Source organism: Lynx canadensis, chromosome E2 (assembly GCF_007474595.2).
Source record: "Lynx canadensis isolate LIC74 chromosome E2, mLynCan4.pri.v2, whole genome shotgun sequence".
In the NCBI taxonomy this organism is placed as follows: domain Eukaryota; kingdom Metazoa; phylum Chordata; class Mammalia; order Carnivora; family Felidae; genus Lynx; species Lynx canadensis.
In genome coordinates, this window is record NC_044317.1 from 14,106,314 (window position 1) to 14,125,739 (window position 19,426).

At 41.9% G+C, this 19,426-nt stretch overlaps 1 protein-coding gene across 1 annotated transcript; it reads left to right on the top strand.

Annotated features, from left to right (window-relative positions):
* Positions 1–1,305: 1,305 nt before the first annotated feature.
* On the top strand, positions 1,306–3,267 carry CHST4 (carbohydrate sulfotransferase 4). The gene is given in 2 exon segments (XM_030299080.1): positions 1,306–2,005; positions 2,008–3,267. Coding segments are annotated over 2 exon segments (1,134 nt in total). The 5' UTR covers positions 1,306–1,311; the 3' UTR covers positions 2,448–3,267.
* The last annotated feature ends 16,159 nt before the right edge of the window (positions 3,268–19,426 follow it).

Below are 19,426 nucleotides of genomic sequence, written 5' to 3' on the forward strand. Positions count from 1 at the left end.
GAGAGAGGGACGACAGAATCGGGAAACAGGCTCCAGGCTCCGAGCCATCAGCCCAGAGCCCAACGCGGGGCTCGAACTCGCGGACCGCGAGATCGTGACCTGGCTGAAGTCGGACACCCAACCGACTGCGCCACCCAGGCGCCCCTGTTTTTTTAAAGTTTACTTATTCATTTTGAGAGGCTGAGAGAGAAGAGGGGAGGGGCGAGAGAGAGAGAATCTCAAGCAGGCTCTGTTTGTAAGTGCAGAGCCCGACAAGGGGCTCAATCCCACAAACTATGAGATCATGACGTGAGCCAAAATCAAGAGTAGGACACTTAACCGACTGAGCCACTCAGGTGTCCCTCAGAGTTTTAAAGATTTTTTTTATTTTTAAATAATTTTAAATAATAATTTTAAATAATAAATATCTTAAAGTTCTAATGAGATGGCATTCCCTAGGGTTGTACAGTATACAACCTGGCAATCTATACTGAGTAGCCCTGATTAGGTTGTGTCAAGCAGTTAAATATTCCCCCAAGCAGCAGCACAGTGGCTAACAGGTCACGGCTCTTAAGTTGGCTTGCCACAACTTCCATAGGGTTGGCTATTAAAGAGACAACACTTCGAGACATACACATTCAGATGTAAGGTCAGCATTGGGTCACTTCCTTATGTCCGTAGTCCCACAGGATGAGACCAAGCCAGAGGGGATCAGATGACAGGTGCCATGGACACTTGGCTCTGCCACTGAGGAGACAACTCCAAACTCAAGCCAGGCACTTTTATAGCCTGCAACCATATTGTTCAGGGGATTGAAAGTCCTGTGCTTGCTTGAGATGAAGGAAGGTAATGAGAAATGGCCTATGGCAACCTCCCTCAAGATAGGGGAGGTGGGTGAGGTAATTCTTCATAAGTCAGCTGATCTCCCTTAGTTTCAGAAGGACATTTAACCAAAACTTGGGTCAGACTATGGTTAAGCTTTACCTAAGTGGCCTGTGTAGAGACATGCGTATCACCAAGGTGCCAGGGTGGAGCTGTTCCTCTACGTTGATGAAATATGACTGAGCTCAGTCATTTTTGGTAGGTCACTGGAAAAGAAACACCAGCAGGGAGGAAGTAAAGAGCCTAAGATAAATAGAACTTACTGACACACTAACTGCAAGGGACAGGGATTGATTCAGAGAAGGATCTGTGCAGTTGGTTGTTAGAAATTTCCAGCACTCTAGCTGCTCCTTGCTCAGGGTTAGGGAATAAAAGCAGATGGAAGGCAGACACCAAAACAGAAGCCTAACACAGCCCTTCTGCTTGTTCCTTAAGGTCCTCCACTTCAGCATGATGCTGCCAAAAAAAATGAGGCCACTGCTGTTCCTGGTTTCCCAGATGGCCATCTTTGCTCTATTATTCCATCTATATGGCCACAACTTCAACTCCCTGTCCACGAAGGAGGAGCCCAAGCCCATGCATGTGCTGGTCCTGTCTTCCTGGCGCTCTGGCTCCTCTTTTGTGGGACAGCTTTTTGGGCAGCACCCGGATGTCTTCTACCTGATGGAACCTGCCTGGCACATCTGGATGACCTTCACAGAGAGCACTGCCTGGAGGCTGCATATGGCGGCCAGGGATCTGATACGTGCCATTTTTCTGTGTGACATGAGTGTCTTTGATGCCTACATGAAACCTGGTCCTCGGAGACAGTCCAGTCTCTTCCAGTGGGAGGGCAGCCGGGCCCTGTGTTCCCCGCCTGCCTGCAATGTGTTCTCGCGGGATATGATCATACCTCAGGCTCACTGCAAACTTCTGTGCAGTAAACAGCCTTTTGAGGTGGTAGAGAAGGCCTGTCGCTCCTATAGCCACGTGGTGCTCAAGGAGGTGCGCTTCTTCAATCTGCAAGTGCTCTACCCACTGCTGAGAGACCCTTCCCTCAATCTGCACATCGTGCACCTGGTGCGGGACCCCCGGGCAGTGTTCCGTTCTCGAGAACACACCACAGAGGAACTCATGACTGACAGCCGCATTGTGATGGGGCAGCAGGGGAGAAACTCAAGAAGGAGGACCAGCCCTACTATGTGATGCAGGTCATCTGCCAAAGCCAGATGGAGATCTACAAGGCTGTGCAGTCCTTGCCCACAGCTCTGAGGCAACGCTACATGCTCATACGCTATGAGGACCTGGTCCGGGACCCCCTTGGCCGTACTGACCAAATGTATAAATTTGTGGGGTTGAAATTCTTGCCCCAGCTCCAGACCTGGGTGTACAACAGCACTCGAGGCAAGGGCATGGGTAGTCATGCCTTCCACACTAATGCCAGGAATGCCCTCAACGTCTCTCAGGCCTGGCGCTGGACCTTGCCTTATGCAAAGGTTTCTCGACTTCAAAAAGTCTGCAATGATACCATGACTTTGCTGGGCTACCACCTTGTCAGATCTGAGCAAGAGCAGAGAAACCTGTCACTGGATCTTCTGTCTACCTAGACCCCTTCCAAGTAAGTCTGCCAAGAGGGTTGAGGAGACTCTGTCCCCACTTGGCATCAGCCTCAGCCACATTAACTGAAGTCTTCTGAGCCTTAATTACATTTCTATCAGTGTACATGTGAGCATGGGTTGTGTCCACACATGTTCAAGCTAGGAGATCTCTGTCTCTACTCATGCCAGGAAGAGATTCAGGAACCTATATGAGCAGCACATTACACTGCTGAAAAAGAAGTATCACCTTTCTTCTCTTCTTGGCCCTCCTATCTGTGTATACCTCAAAGACTTTGGGGCCTGGGGCCCTATTTGACACCACACAGTATCAGTGGAGTAAATCCATAAACTTCTCTGTCCCCAGCGGGACAGGAAAACCAGTGAAATGGGTCTTCTGCCAAAGAGCCCACCAGAATATTCCACAGGGATATGAACTCTGAGCCCATGGAGCTTCTGGTGGATTCAAAAAGGGAACAGAGAACAGGGTTGGATGCTTACTGGTGAGCCTGGCCATCACAGCTATCAGTTGTCACAAATACAAAGATCTCTGCACAACAAACAGAGTGAGCTCTTAAACTCATGGTGTGGCTGGGCCCCCTGTGGACATCATTTCCCCTAGGACATCAAAACCCCTAGGTGTTTTCCTATCACCTAGAAGATTTTGACTTGTGAAGCCGCCATCTGTTAACACTAAAATTCCAAATAGGATTCTGGTTGGAGTTTCCCCTTTTATGCTTTGTACTTACTTAGTAATAAACACTAATTCTTATAGAATCCTAACCTGATAGCACAAACATCTTTATAGATTTTTAAAAATACTTTTTCTATTATCTATTACCCACACATTAAAAAAAACTGCTAAGACAGTGTTCGGTGTCAGATGATAATTGAGTCTAAACTGATCAATACTGACCATCACATTATGTTCTTACGAATCTGTTGCTGGGGCACCTGGGTGGCTCAGTCAGTTGATCGTCCATCTCTTGATTTCAGTTCAGGTCATGATCTCATGGTTTGTGCGATTGAGCCCTGTGTCAAGATTCCCCTATTTGGGATTCTCTCTCTCCCTCTCTCTCTGCTCTTCTTCTCATACACACACTCTCTCTCAAAATAAATAAGATAGACTTAAAAAAAAAAAAGAATCTGTAGAAAGTAGACAATCAGCAACTAAGCCAGACTCTCATTCTTGTGCAGGGGTGTGAGTTGCAATAATATTGTATATATCACTCAAGGGTCTGGGCAAAGGGTTTCCTTCCTCCCTCCCTCCCTCCCTCCCTCCCTCCTTCCTTCCTTCCTTCCTTCCTTCCTTCCTTCCTTCCTTCCTATTTTTTGAGAGAGAATGAGAGAGGGAAGCAGGGCTCATCCAAAGCAGGGCTTAAGCTCACCCAAACAAAGGGTTCTTTAATGTGATCCTCAGCCAGATGACCTCAGGTCTAGGATAGCTGGCGCTTTTCACCTCTTCCTGGTCACCTGTCCACATAACAGAGGTTGTTTCTCCCAGTCTTTGCAGCACCCCCTGGTCTAGTTATGCATCAGAATCTACTGTTAGACATTCATTTTGCTATGCCCCACCTGAGATCTGCTGGAATTGGAATCTGTCACAGTGGAGGCTGGGCTTCTGTATGTTGATCAAGCAACCCTGATGATTCTTTCATGGCCAGCCTGGCAAGACCACACCCTGCACGGAGCAGCAGCACTGTTTGCCTTCCTGCTCCAAGACAGATGTCTTTTCAGCATATGCCAAGTATCCATGTTGCATACTTTTGACATTGGTACTGTCCTCAAGTTGGAAGGAATAGGAAAAAGGTCTGTATCTGTCTGGAACTCCAGGGATCTCGGAGTCCTGACTTGTTTAAATTTCACCTTGGCCAAATCTGAAAGATACCATCATTTCATCTTTCCTTTTTTCCCACTCCCCCTTTGGACATGGTCCTCACTCCATAAAGTGTGCCCGATGTCAGATGGAAATTCTCACACTTGATTCTGCCGAGAAGCTCTCAGGCTGTGGTAGCACTGGTGACATGGGAGTAGCTACCCTTGCCAGCTGGATCTTGCAAAGTTCAATGACATGTGGCTCTAATGGAGTGAATTTATTCTAACATCCAAACTTAACCCACTCTAGACACTCCTTAAGAGCCTAGGATCTCCCAAGCAAATGCTACTTGCCTCTACAAACCTTCCAAAACTGTGAAAGAGTGAAATTTCTCTAGCATTGGAAATAAGTCCAGAGCAGTAGGTTATGGTGCAAACAGAGTGAAGATCATTGGCGGGGAGCAGGGGAAGACAGCAATAGACTCAACCACCTCTGGTTTCCCCTTTGAAATTTCAGCCTCCACCTGAATTGTCTTAAAGTTAACAACTTCCTTAGGAACCACTTCTGTGGGATGCTGGAGTACAGAGCTGATTGCTTTTCCTTCTCCCAAGGAATCGTTATGTTCTCATGAGTGCATGGGCTCCAGAACCATGCTGCCTGGGTAACCCTACCAGCTGGGTGACCGTTAACATCTCCATGCCTCAGTTCCCTCAACTGTAGGGTAGGTGGAATAATGGTGGCAGTGACTTCTGGCAACCCTTGGGAGGGCTGATGAGTTAATATATGAAACACGCTTAGCAAGCATCTGTCATGTAAGCAAGCACTCACTAAGGGGTAGTTGTGAATATCTTGATAACGACACTGGTTTTAGCCTTCTCAAGGACTATCTTCCATCATTTCTGGTAACATCCTTATTAAGGTGATGCTCAACAGCAGATCCAGAGCCCTTTATGGCGTTTCTGATCATAATGATACAATTAGATTTATAACTCTCTGATAGTCTAGTTTATGTATATCAGTTGTTTTCAACCCAAGGCAATTTTGTTTCCCAGGGGACATTGGGTGATTTCTAGAGACATTTTTGGTTGTCAGAACCGGTGGGGTGGGGTGTTACTGGCATCTAGTGGGGAGTGGCCAGGATGCTACTAAACATCCTATCGTGTACAGGAGAGCCCCCACTCCCACCCCCAACAAAAAACTCTCTGGTCCAAAATGTCAGTAGTACAGGTGTTGAGAAACCTTATTCTACATTCATCAGATGGTGAATATATACAGTATGAAGAGCCAATGACTCAAACAGATTTCTCTTCTATCCTCACTCGGTCACATTCAGTCTTGATCAAATAGTACACCCCCAGGCCAAGCGTCCTGACTGGGCAGATGTCGCAACCAGGGCTCTCCTGGCACTCACTCAAATCATCTTAAAGGGAGTAAGTAGTGCAAGAGACATTATAAAAATACAGAACAGCATCACAGGGGTCTGACGAGAGGAAGTGAGCACAGGCAGGCTTCCTGAGACCAGTCATACACTGACCAGTCTATGCCTTAACTGGTCTTGACTTCTATCCACTCTAATTCAGTCAGCTGTGGCTAGAAGAGAAGACTTCAAAGAGGCAAAACAGTCATTTAGGTCCTTGAGGAGGATGGGCAGGACAAAGGAAGCAAGGAGCAGACACTGCACTTTGACAAACGAGCTGTCTAAAATGTCTGGGAACAGAAGAATCACTCATGAATGTCAAAAAGTTCCACAGGCACTATGGTAGTTAAACCATGGTCCCCCAACCTTTTCCCCATTATCACCTCCCACTGTTGGCAAGCCTATGGCAGACATTTTTGTTCCAATCGTCCTCTACCATGAATGTCAATACCACAAATTTACTGCATATTTTTATGTAGTTTTTATGGCCCTCCAAATGGTCACAAATCACTGTAATACCTACATATTTTGCCCCCCACAAACCACGTTTTAACCCATTGGTGGCAATGGCAGCTCCACTGAGAATGCATGATCTAGACCACTGTTCCAGACACTTAGCTCCATTCCCAGCTACTATTTTCCTCACCATGTCTTCTCATTCGTCATCCCCCCAAACCATGTTCCTTGCTCTCACCAGTAAGACTTGTACCTTGCTCAACCATAATTAAATGTGATTATACAAAATAACACATATGAGAGCAACTTATAAACTGTCAGGACATATAAAATGTTGTCTAGTAGTAGTAGTACTAATAATACAAGTAACTCATTGTCCCCCTCCCACCAGGACTCATTCTAACCGTTGGCCTTGGCCCTGTTTGCCTTGTCACATTTCAAGGTGGTTTCTTATGGTCCTGGTAGAATAATAAGGAAGCTAGTTTATTGTTTGTTTTTTAAGTTTATGACAAGAATTGAGAACATGTGGAACACAGGCATATAGTTGCTATTTGTAAAGAATGAGGTATGTAAGGAAGTAAGCTATTATTCCACCCAAATCAAACAGGCTTAAATGGCTAACGACAGTGTAAACAAACACATTGGATGAAAGGAATAAAGGCTCCTGTACTTTCAGGTAGGGTAAGGTGAACAGAGGGGACTCCTGATTACCTGATCTATCATAAACCAAACTACGAGACCTTAAGAGATACACACATACACAGAGCATTCTAGAAGCAAATAAGCTTGAAAAAGTTGACAATATGAAATTTAACCAGATTTTTAAATGCAAGACCCTCAGAACTTCAAATATGTTCATGGGCATATTAAGAATAAAAAAGAATAGATAGTGATTCTCCCAAACTTCTTTGAACAAGGAAGTTTTTTTCCTCAATATACCTATTAACATCTGTCAGGAGACTGTTTCAAGAAAGGCCAGTCTGAAAAATACTGAGTTGTCTTCAGCAAGCCCAATCCTGGAGAGCCCCAACATGCTGGGTTCTCTTTGCTTCCTCCCAACCCCCAGTGGGCAAGTGCTAAATGGAGGACATCACATGAGGGCAGTTAATTCACTGGGGTTTTATGTTTGCCCACATCAATTTATGATCACTTCAACACTCACCTGCAACCCTTTCCCCCTCAGTACAAGAACTTTCCCCCATCGTCTTCTGGCTTCATACCTTCCCCTTCTTCCCAGAGAAGAGAAAAGCCATCTGATAATGGACTTCTCAAATCTTCACTACAAACATCTAAGGTTCCCATAACATTCTGTCTTCCTTCTTTAAAGTTTTTTTTTTTTTTTTTTGAGAGAGAGAGAGAGAGAGAGAGAGAGACAGCATGAATGGGAGAGGGGCAGAGAAGAGAGAGGGAGAGAGACAATCCCAAGCAGGTTTCGCGCAGCCACTGCAGAGCCTGACATAGGACTTGGACCCATGAAGCCACAGGAACATGACCTGAGTCGAAACCAAGAGTCGGATGCTTAACTGACTGAGCCACCCAGACGCCCCTTCTGTCTTTCTTCTTCTATTGTGTTACCAGATAGAGGTTGTTCTGTCTCCTGTTGAGTCAGCCTCCTAGTGGCCACCCTCCCCACTATCAGAGCTTTGGATTCTATCCCCTTACCTTTTCAAGAACTGTATATTTTTAGTATTCGCTCTCTCTAAACTTCTCTTCGATTGAATCCTTCTCTTTGGCTTTTTAACTTACTCAGTATACTCCCATCTTGAAAAAACTCTCCCTTATTCCCATATAATTATCCAACTACAGATCTTCCACTTAAAATGGGGTTAAATCCACCCCAGGTCAAAAATACTGGAAGTCAAAAATGCATTTAATACCCTTAATGAACTGAACACCATACCTTGGCCCAGCCTACCTTAAATAATCTCAGAACACTTACATTAACCTACAGCTGGGCAAAATTATCTCCCACAAAACCTATATTGTAATAAAGTGCTAAATATCTCATGTAGTTCATTGAATACTGTATTGAAAGCAAGAAACACAGTGATTGTACGGGTAGAGATGGTTGTAAGTGTATCAGTTTTTTACCCTTGTGATGGTGTGGCTGACCAGGAGCTGTGGCTCACTGCCCCTATCCAGCGTCATGACAGAACTGGACCACATATTATTAGCCTGGGATAAGATAAAAATTCAAACTGATGTTTGGTTTCCACTAAATGCATACTGTTTTAGCACCATTATAAAGTCAAAAGCTCCTTAGTCACACCATTGGAAGTCAGGGACCATCTGTATTAGCCTCTCCCTCCTCACTGCACAGCCAAACTGCTCTAAAGAATAGTCTATATTCATTAGCTTTGTTTTTCTCACCTTCTACTTCCTCCTCCACCCACTTCAATCTGGGATTTGCCCCCTTCTCTAAACTGCTCTAGTTAACAATAAAATTTAAGTTCTGTGTTACTCTTTTACTCAATGGACATTTCCAATTCTCATTTCAGCAACAAATTTGATGGAGAACTTCCTTGTTCTTGAGACACTGTACCCTAGTTTCCCTCCTCTTTCTCTGGCCACTTCTCAATTTTTTGTAGAATTATTCTCTTCTACCTAACTATTCAATGTTGGAGTTACTTAAGGCACAGCATAGATCCTCTTCTTTTCCCACTCTATGCTTTCTCTCTAGACTATCTCATCCATGCCCATTGGTTCTTAAAAACCACCTACATATAGATGATCCACAAATATGTATATTTGATGTATATTTTCTCTGAGCTCCAGATTTGTAAATCCAGTCACCTATCCAGGTCCCTTAAACATCTCAAAAGATACCTCAGACTGAAACATGTCTAAACATCGCATTCACGATTTTCCCCTCCTCAACCCTAGACCACACCAAAGATCTTCATCCCTCCAGGGTCTTTTCCCCACTTTTTCAGCCTGTTGCCAAATCAAAAACTGTACTTTGCCTTGACTTCTTCCACCAATCAATCCCCACTTTTCAGCCTGTTGCCAAATCATAAAACTGTACTTTGCTCTTGACTTCTTCCACTAATCGATCCCCAACAACTGTTGATTCTACCCCATCAACATTTCTTAAGTTCTTTCATTTCTCTTTCCTTGTTCCTCCAATCATCCCCCGTTTTGTTCATGCCACCACTGTCTCCTTCCTGAACCAGTGACTGGTCTTCCTGCCTCCAAGCTTCCCACTTCCAATACAATCCAGGGGTGCCTGGGTGGCTCGGTCGTTGGGCATCCGACTTTGGCTCAGATCATGATCTCACAGTTGATGGGTTCAAGCCCTGTGTCAGGGTCTGTGCTGACAGCTCAGAGCCTGGAACCTGCTTTGGATTGTGTGTCTCCTCTCTCTCTGCCCTTCATCTGCTCATGCTTTGTCTCTGTCTCTAAAAGTTAAATAAAAATGTTTAAAAAAATTAAAAAAAATACAATCTACACTGTATTGAAAATTCAGAAAGTCCAAATTTTTAATATAGTTTAGATAGCCTTTTGTGATCTGGTTCTTGCATCCCTCTCTTGCCATTCCCTCTTGACTGTGCTTTCCTACCATCTCCAATTTGTAGTTCTACCAGTGTGCCACATATATGTCTAGATCTTAGATTATGCTATTTCTCCCACCTAGAGTGTGCTATTCTCTCCCACGTCCAGCTTCTCTGGCTCATTTTTTTTTTTTTTTTAATTCCTTCTCAACTAAAACATTTCCTCTGGGAGTTTTTCCCAGCTTGACCCTTAGGCCTCTGTTGAGTGCCACTTGTACAAGCTTTCTACTCACAGAATTTATTACAATATAGTAAAACCATCCAATTTATGTGTTTTTGGAACTCTCTGAAGGTGGAAACTATCTTGTTTATTGTGTTATAATCAATGTGTCACACAGTTCCTGGCACATGGTAGGCTCTCATTAAATGTTTAATAAGTGAGCTTATCTGTATTATATGTAAAGGACTCATTTTCTATGTAATACTTAAAAAAAAGCTGGTCACAGAACCTTCTATTCTGAGAAATACAGTGACATGTTTAGAGATTCAGATAAGAAAGCACCAACATTTAAAAGTTTCCTGTTTGAAAGAAATAAGGGAAGTTGAATCTCAAGGCCAACAGCTCAGAAGTGCTGGGTCAAGTGGAGTGGCAGATAGGACGTGGGGGATAAAGCAGATATTCAGAAATTAAATTGACTTCTCTGGAGCTACTGGGTGGCTCAGTCAGTTATGTCTCCAGCTTTGGCTCAGGTCATGATCTCAAGGTTCATGAGTTCAAGCCCCATGTCAGGCTCTGTGCTGACAGCTCAGAGCCCAGAGCCTGCTTCAGATTCTGCATCTCCCTCTCTCTATGCCCCAACCCTGCTTGTACTCTGTGTCTCTCTGTCTCTCAAAAAATGAATAAATGTCAAAAAAATTTTAAAAAAGGAAAAAGAAATTAAATTGACTTCTAATATTACTGTAGCAAGAGGAGCTTCAAATTATGCCTGGTTTCTGAAAAGTCACATGTGTTCACAGGGTGTAGCATATTATCTAATCAAGTGGCACCTGGAGGCACTTGGCAAAATCTTGCTTACTGATTGCTTTCCAACTGGCTTTTAGCCAAATATCCAAGCAGAAATATTTTTATTTTTTTAATTTTTTTTAACATTATTCATTTTTGAGAGACAGAGAGAGACAGAGCATGAGCAGGGACGGGCAGAGAGAGAGGGAGACACAGAATCAAAGCAGGCTCCAGGCTCTGAGCTGTCTGCACAGGAGCCCAACTCAGGGCTTGAACTAATGACTGCGAGATCATGACCTGAGCCGAAGTCGGATGCTCAACCGCTGAGCCACCCAGCACCCCCAAGCAGAAAATTTTATAAACCTTTAGCTAGGTGGAATAATTATAAAAGAAGACTAACATTACTAAAATCAAAAATGAAAGTGGAGATATTACTACTGACTTTATAAAAATAAAAAAGATTATAAAGGAGTGCTATGAACAACCATATGCCAACAAATTAGATAACAGACAAAATGAACAAAGTCCTAGAAAGACACAAACTACCAAAACTAACTCAAAAAGAATAAAAACTCTGAAAGACCTATAACAAGTAAAGAGATTGAATCAGTAATTTGAAACTTCCCACAAAGAAAATCCCAAACCCAAATGGCTTTACTGATAGATTCCAACAACCATTTAAAGAATTAATTTGAATCCTCTTGAACTCTTCCAAAATAAAGGAGGAAATACCTGCCAACTTGTTGTATAAAGGCCACCATTATTCTGAGACGAAACCCAGAAAAACATGTTATAAAAACCCCTACTTACCCAATATCTCTTATAAATATAGATGCAAATCCTCAACAAATACTAGTATCAACTGAACCTCCACAACATGTAAGAAGGATTATACACCATGATTAAGTGGGAATTATCCCACTAATATAAGCTTGACTTTAAGAGTCTCATGCTCTACCAACTGAGCTAGCTGGGCAGTTTAAGCTTGACTTTACATCAGAAAATCAAGTAATGGGGGCACCCAAGTGGCTCAGTCAGATGAGTGTCCAACTTCAGCTCAGGTCATGATCTCATGATTCATGGGTTAGAGCCCTGCATCAGGCTCTATGCTGACATGACAGCTCAGAGCCTGGAGCCTGCTTTGGATTCTGTGTCTCCCATCTCTCTCTGCTCCTCCCCCACTCACTCTCTGTCTCCCTCTCTCTCTCAAAAATAAAAATAAACATTAAAAAAAGTTTAAAGGGGCACCTGGGTGGCGCAGTCGGTTAAGCGTCCGACTTCAGCCAGGTCACGATCTCGTGGTCCGTGAGTTCGAGCCCCGCGTCGGGCTCTGGGCTGATGGCTCGGAGCCTGGAGCCTGTTTCCGATTCTGTGTCTCCCTCTCTCTCTCTGCCCTCCCCCCGTTCATGCTCTGTCTCTCTCTGTCCCAAAAATAAATAAACGTTGAAAAAAAAATTAAAAAAAAAAAGTTTAAAAAAGAAAATCAAGTAATGTAATACACCATATAAATAGAATAGAAAACAAAAATCATTTGATTATCTCAATAGATGCAAGAAAAAAAGCACTTGACACATCCAAAAGCATTTAATGATTAAAATACTCAATAAACTAAGAGTAGAAGGGAGCTTCCTCAAACTGAAAAAAAAGGGCATCTATTAAAAACTCACAGATAGGGGCACCTGGGTGGCTCAGTCAGTTAAGCATCTGACTTCAGCTCATGTCATGATCTCCGGCTAGTGAGTTTGAGCCCCGCATCAGGCTTTGTGCTGACAGCTCAGAGTCTGAACTTGCTTCTGATTCTTTGTTTCCCTCTCTCTCTCTCTGCCCCTCTCCTGTTCCCTCTCTGTCTCTGTCCCTCAAAAATAAATAAACATTAAGAAAAAAACCTCACAGATAACATCATACTTAATGGTAAAAGAACAAACCAGGAACTAGACAAAAATGTCTATTCTCACCTTTTTTATCCATCATGTATTGGAGGTGCTATGAAGGGCAACTGGGCAAGACATAAAAGGCATCCAGATTGAAAAGAAAGAAGTAAAATTATCTCTATTTTCAGATGGCATGATCTTACATATAGAAAAATTCTGGGGTGTCTGGGTGGCTCAGTTGATTGGGCATCCAACTCTTGATTTCATCTCAGGTCATGATCTCAGAGTCTTGGGATTGAGCACACCTCTATGTGTGGAGCCTGCTTAAGATTCTCTCTCTCTGTCTGCCCCTCTCCCCTACTTGCTCTCTCTCTAAATACAATACAATACAATACAATACAATACAATACAATACAATACAATAAAATAACTAAGAAAAGAAAATCTTAAGGAATCCATTAAAATATTAGAGTAATAAAGGAGTTTAGCAAGGTTGCAAGATACAAGATCAATAAACAAACACCAATTCTATTTCTATATACTATACACAAAATGTATTATATAATACACCAATTCTATTTAGTCTGTTTATTCTATCTTTACACCAATTCTATTTCTATATACTAGCAAACAATCCAAAATCTCATCTGGATTCTTTGCAGAAATTGACAAGCTGATCCTAAAATATTGTGGAAAAAAAGTCCCAATTTCAAAACTTACTACAAAGCAATAGTAATTAAGACAATATGGTCCTAGTATAAAGACAAATAGATCAATGAAATTGAGAGCCAAAAAATGAACCTTTGCATATATTGTCAAATAATCTTTGACAAGCATGCCAAGACCACTCAATGGGGAAAGAATAATCTTTTCAACGAATGGTGCTAGGACAATTAGATATCCATATGTAAAAGAAAGAAGTTGGACTCCTACCTCACACCATATACAAAAATTAACTCAAATGAATCATAGGCCTGTATGTAAGAGTTAAGACTATAAACTTAGAAGAAAACATAAAAGTCAATCTTCATGATCTTTGGTTGGGCAATAGTTTCTTAGATATGACATCAAAAGCACCAGAACTAAAGAAAAAGAGATGAGTTGGACTTAACCAAATTAAAAACTTCTATATTCAGGGGTACCTGGGTGGCTCAGTTGGTTTGAGCGTCCAACTACAGCTCAGATCATGATCTCACGGTGCATGGGTCTGAGCCCCACATCAGGTTCTATGCCGACAGCTCAGAGCCTGAAGCCTGTTTCAGATTCTGTGTCTCCCTCTATCTCTGCCGCTCCCTTGCTCATGCTCTGTCTCTCTCTGTCTAAAAAATAAATAAACATTTAAAACAATTTTTTAAAGAACTTCTATGCTCACAGGACACCATCAAGAAATGAAAAAGATAACCCACAGAATGGGACAAAACAATCTGCAAATTAATTATCTGAAAAGGAAATTGTATCCAGAATACACACTTCAACAATAAAAAGAAGAAGAATCCAATTTTAAAATGGCAAAGGGAGGAGAATAGACATTTCTCCAAAGAAGATATACAAATAGCCAATACGCACACGAAAAGATGTTTAAAATCATTAGTCACTAGGGAATTGCAAATCAAAACCCACAATGAGATACCCCACTATGATGGCTAAAGTCAAAAAAGGACATAATAAATGTTTGCAGTTCCTCGAAAGGTTAAACAGAGTCACCATGTGACCTAGCAATTCCATTCATAGGTATATGCTCAAGGAAAATGAAAACACATACCCACATAAAAACTTGTACATGAATGTTTATAGCAACATTATTGATAATAATCCAAAAAGTGGAAACAACCCAGATGTTTCATCTGGTCACTAACCATGAATGGATACATCTGGATACATCAACCAATGAATGGTAGTATTATACATATACATATATATATATAGAGAGAGAGAGAGAGAGAGAGAGAGAGAGAATACACATCATATATAGTGTAATGTTCTGCCATAAAAAAGAATGAAGTACGGATACAATACTACAGCATGGATGAGCCTTGAAAACATCATGCTAAAGACATCATTGAAAAAAACAAAACACTAAAGACCATACATTGTATGATTCCATTTACATGAAATGTCCAGAACAGGCAAATTAATGCAGACAGAAAATAGATTAGGACTAGGATAGCCTAGGACTGGGGGTGAGAATGGGGTATGAAGGTAGAAAGTGAATATTAATGGGTATGGGATTTCTTTTGGGCGTGATAAAAAATGTTTGAAATTGATGGTGGTAATGGTCACACAATTCTTTTTTTTTTTTTTTTAATTTTTTTTTCAATGTTATTATTTTTGGGACAGAGAGAGACAGAGCATGAACGGGGGAGGGGTAGAGAGAGAGGGAGACACAGAACCGGAAACAGGCTCCAGGCTCTGAGCTATCAGCCCAGAGCCCGACGCGGGGCCTCGAACTCCCGGACCGCGAGATCGTGACCTGCTGAAGTCGACGCTTAACCGACTGCGCCACCCAGGCGCCCCAATGGTCACACAATTCTATGAATATACTAAAAACCACGGAATTGTATACTTTAAATGGATGAATTGTATATGAAATTACACCTCAATAAAGCCATTCAAACAAACAAAAGAGAAACTTCCAGGGGTTTCCAGTCCACACAGTTCCTCTCCATTCATTCATTCCTATACATGCTCTTTCTATCAATTTTCTGGCCTTTGCACTTGTGGTTTCTACTTGGAACATTTTACCCCAAATTATCTGAAGCTGATCTTCTCATACTTAGTCTCAACATTATTTAGAATCCTCCTTAGACACATTTTCCCACAAGTCTCTTCCTCCCCCTCAATTATTTCTTCTCTATTCTGACAAGAGTTAAAAAAAATAAGTTAAAAATATTTAACTATAAAAAGAGTTAAAAAATAGTTAAAGTGACTCAGATGTTTAGCCAAAGTGTGTCAGGTAGCCCCTCAAAATGATGTTAACTCCCTGAGCTGAAGCAGGATTGGAATTCTTATATACAAGGCACAGAGGAGGGGCATATGGTTTATGATACTGCCCCAGGTGCCATTTTTCTTTATCGGTAACGGCTGCCATTTGCAGCTGGAATGAGTGGGTTATGTTGGGGTTTCATGCCTCTTTCTCATGATTGTTGGTGCAATCTTACTTCGTAGCTTTTGAAACAGTTCTTTGAGAGCTATCTTGTAAGCCCTGTGAGTCACCTCCTGCTAGTTTAAGCTTCAGGGGAAGGGGAGGTAGAAAGGGGGAAAAAGAGGAAAGCAGGAGGAGAGAGAGAAGAAAAAGAAGGAAAGGAGTAAAGATTAAACAAGAAAACTGGGGTCTTTTTTTCATTCTTTCACAATTCTTTATAACACTTCTCAGTACCTACAGGTGTCTGAGTAGTTGCATGTTTATTTTCTGTCTTCCTTCTTCCGGGTAGGATGTTTCTGCCTTGTTTGTCTGCATAGCAGATGCTCAATAAATACCTTATGGCTGACTGGCCAAATTCCACAACAACATGCTAAATCCAGGACGAAAGCATGAACAAAGACTGTTCTGACACTCTCTAACCACTCCTCTCATTTCTCCTCTCATTTCTAACTTCTAAGGCAGCTATGGGCCGAGTCTCCATCACCTGGGTGCTTTTCAAAGTTACAAATTCTTGGGCTGCACTTCCACAGACTGGTTCATCTGTGCTTTTAACTGCATATCTCTTGCCTAGAGAGACAAATATATGTACAAAAGGTGAGATCAAAATTGGTCTAACAGTCTGTCCAGTGCTTCCACTTGGGGTTCTGTGTGTTAAGAAAAAGAAGAGAGGCTGAAAAAAATAAAACTGGGCGGTTCAGTCAGTTGAGTGCCTGACTCTTGGTTTTGGCTCACGTCATGATCTCGTGGGTTCATGGGTTTGAGCCACGCACTGGGCTCTGCGCTGGCAGTGTGAAGTCTGCTTGGGATTCTCTCTCTCTCCCTCTCTCTGCCCCTCCTCCACTCACAGTCTCTGTATCTGTCAAATAAATAAACTTAAAAAATAAAAGATGTAATTCCAAAGCTTTGAATATGGTTTGGTTCTTAAATGACATTAACAGATTATTTTTAATTTTGTTAAATGTTATAATGGTACCATGGTTGTGTTGTATGTGTGTATAAATATATGTATGTGTAAGTATACATACATATATACATAATCTCTATTAATGATGTAGCATGCTAAAGTACCTATGGATGAATTTATATATCTCGGATTTGCTTTAAAATGCACCAGCAAAGAAAAGGAGGAAACAAATTGGCAAATTGGTGGTAATTTTGGGAACAGGGTGATGAATACATTAAGATTCATTATACTACTCTCTCCACTTTTCTGTATGTTTGAAAGTTTCATAATAAAATATTCTTTAAACAATAGTCTCAAATTAGTGATAACTACCAGTCCCACCAAGAGGCGCTTGTGGTAGGAAAGTATAGTCGCAAATGCTGTCTATTTGCCCCAAAGTGAAAACTGAAGAGGAATGGGTAAGAAGTAAGGTTTATGGGCCAGACTCTTTGGGTACATTTCTTCATGGAATCCCCCCTTCACAACTCTGTTAGGTTAATGCCACCTTAACTGTGTGATTGAATTCAGCATCACTAATCATGGGACAAACTGGTATTGCATGCCTCCTGGTGGAGTGTATTAGGAAGTACCCATCATCACTGACATGGTCCTCTTGCCAAAAAAAAAAAAAAAATGTTTAACCAGAATCTAATCATGAGGCAGCAATCAAGCACTGAAAATGGATATTCTGCCAGACAATGGGCCTGGACTCTTCAAAACTGTCAACATCATAAAAGACAAACTTTTAAAAAATTTTGAAGTTTATTTATTTTTTTTAGTAATCTCTACACTCAACGTGAGGCTCAAAACTTGGACCCTGAGATCAAGAGTCACATGTTCCTCTGACTGAGCCAGCCAAGCGTCCTAAAGATCAACATTTTTTTAAAGACAAGTGCACTGCTTTCAATTAAAGAAGACTAAAGAGATAGGACATCAGAATGAAATGGGTGAACTTTGATTGGATCCTACATTCAAAAAAGAAATGCTGAAAAAAGCCACGATGGGGAATATTAGATACTTTCAAAATGGAAAAAAAGACATTTTCAAAATGGACAATGTATTAGATAATATTTTTGAAAAAAATATTAATGTAGTGAGTGTGACCAAAAAAACCAGACCAAAACCAAACAAACAAACAAACAAACAAAAACAAAAACAACAAAAAACCAACCAACCTTATGAAGTAAGGGGTAACCCTCTTTTAGAGACTGGGAACTAAGGTTCAGGGAAACAAAGGGACTTGCCCAAGAATCCACAGCTGGCAAATGGCAGAGACCAGACAGGCCCAGATCACCCTGCCTCCAGAGCATAAGCTCTTGGCTGGTGGGTGCTTCTTCCTCTGCAGCATCCCCAAAGATTAAGAGACAGGACTGTGATCTACAGTAACTCCAAGGGGATGGTCATACCTAAAGGTAGTAAAGAGGCACCATTCACTCTTGTCACAGCACCGGCAGTAACTCATTCATTCAGAATTTAATTGCTGTCTGAAGTGATAAGCAAAAACAGGTAGTCCCTAGACTCAGGTTGCTTACAGCCTAATGAAGGAGACGAAGGTTAATCAAATGTTGAAACCACTCAAGGGAATATATAATAACAAAAGGAGGTAAGAACAATGAGGAAAAGAAAGCTGACCAAAGCTGAGGGTCAACAGAAGACTTCTATGAGTTGTACTTTGAAAAATGAATAGAGGTTAATGATACAGACAGAGGGAAGAGTGTGAACAAAAGGCCTATGGCAAGAGGGAGAAGGACTTTGCAGCAGGAAAGCCCCCAAAGCTAGCAGGTGCCTAATGTAAGGTGAAAATGGAGGAAAGCAGACAGAGTCAGACAATGCAGGACCCTGAAGGCTATGCAAGCCCCCCCGCCTTTTTTGGTCACATTCACTACATTTAGTATTTTTTCAAATTATTGTCCATTGTCCATTTTGAAAGATTCTTTTTTATTAAAAGTTTCTAATTTTGTTGAATTTTGAAAGCAATGGAAAGTTACTATTTAGGCAGGTGACAAAATCTGACTTCAAATTTAAAAACAAACAAACAAACAAAAGAAACACTTTAATTGCAATGTTGAGAGGACGGCTGGGCAGAATAGACGTCATTAAGAGACTGTAGTAGCCAGTGATAATTTGGATTAGAGTGAGCAGTCTATAGGGATGGAAGTGGTCAGATCTAAGGGGTACTGGGAGTAAATGGGCAAATGCATGTGAAGGAGGTGTTGAAGATGACTCTTCGGTTTCTAGCTTGGGCAGCTGGAGATGCCATTTCCTGAGAGACGGAACAGTGAACAAAGGCCAGATTTGGAAGATACGAGTGATATGAAGAATTGGTGGTACTTTTTACCACCTCCAAGTGGATGGTAGGAGGGAGTTGGATGTGCAAGTCAGAAGTTCAGAAGTCTAGACTAGGGATGTACATCAGGGAATCAATCATCAACTTATGGTTACTGAAATATGGATAAGATGGCCTCAGAAACGGAGGAGTTAGCAGATGAGAACCCCTAGGATTGGATGGTTCCTTTTTTTTTTTTTTTTAACCTTTTGTTTTTTTAATGTTTATTTATTTTTGAGAGAGAGACAGAGCATGAACGGGGGAGGGTCAGAGAGAGGGAGACACAGAATCTGAAACAGGCTCCAGGCTCTGAGCTGTCAGCACAGAGCCCGACGCGGGGCTCGAACTCACAGATTGTGAGATCATGACCTGAGCCGAAGTCGGCTGCTTAACCGACTGAGCCACCCAGGCGCCCCTAATGTTTATTTATTTTTAAGACACAGAGAGAGAGACAGAGTGCGAGCAGGGGAGGGGCAGAGAGAGAGAGAGAGAGAGAGAGAGAGAGAGAGATTCAGAACCCAAAGCA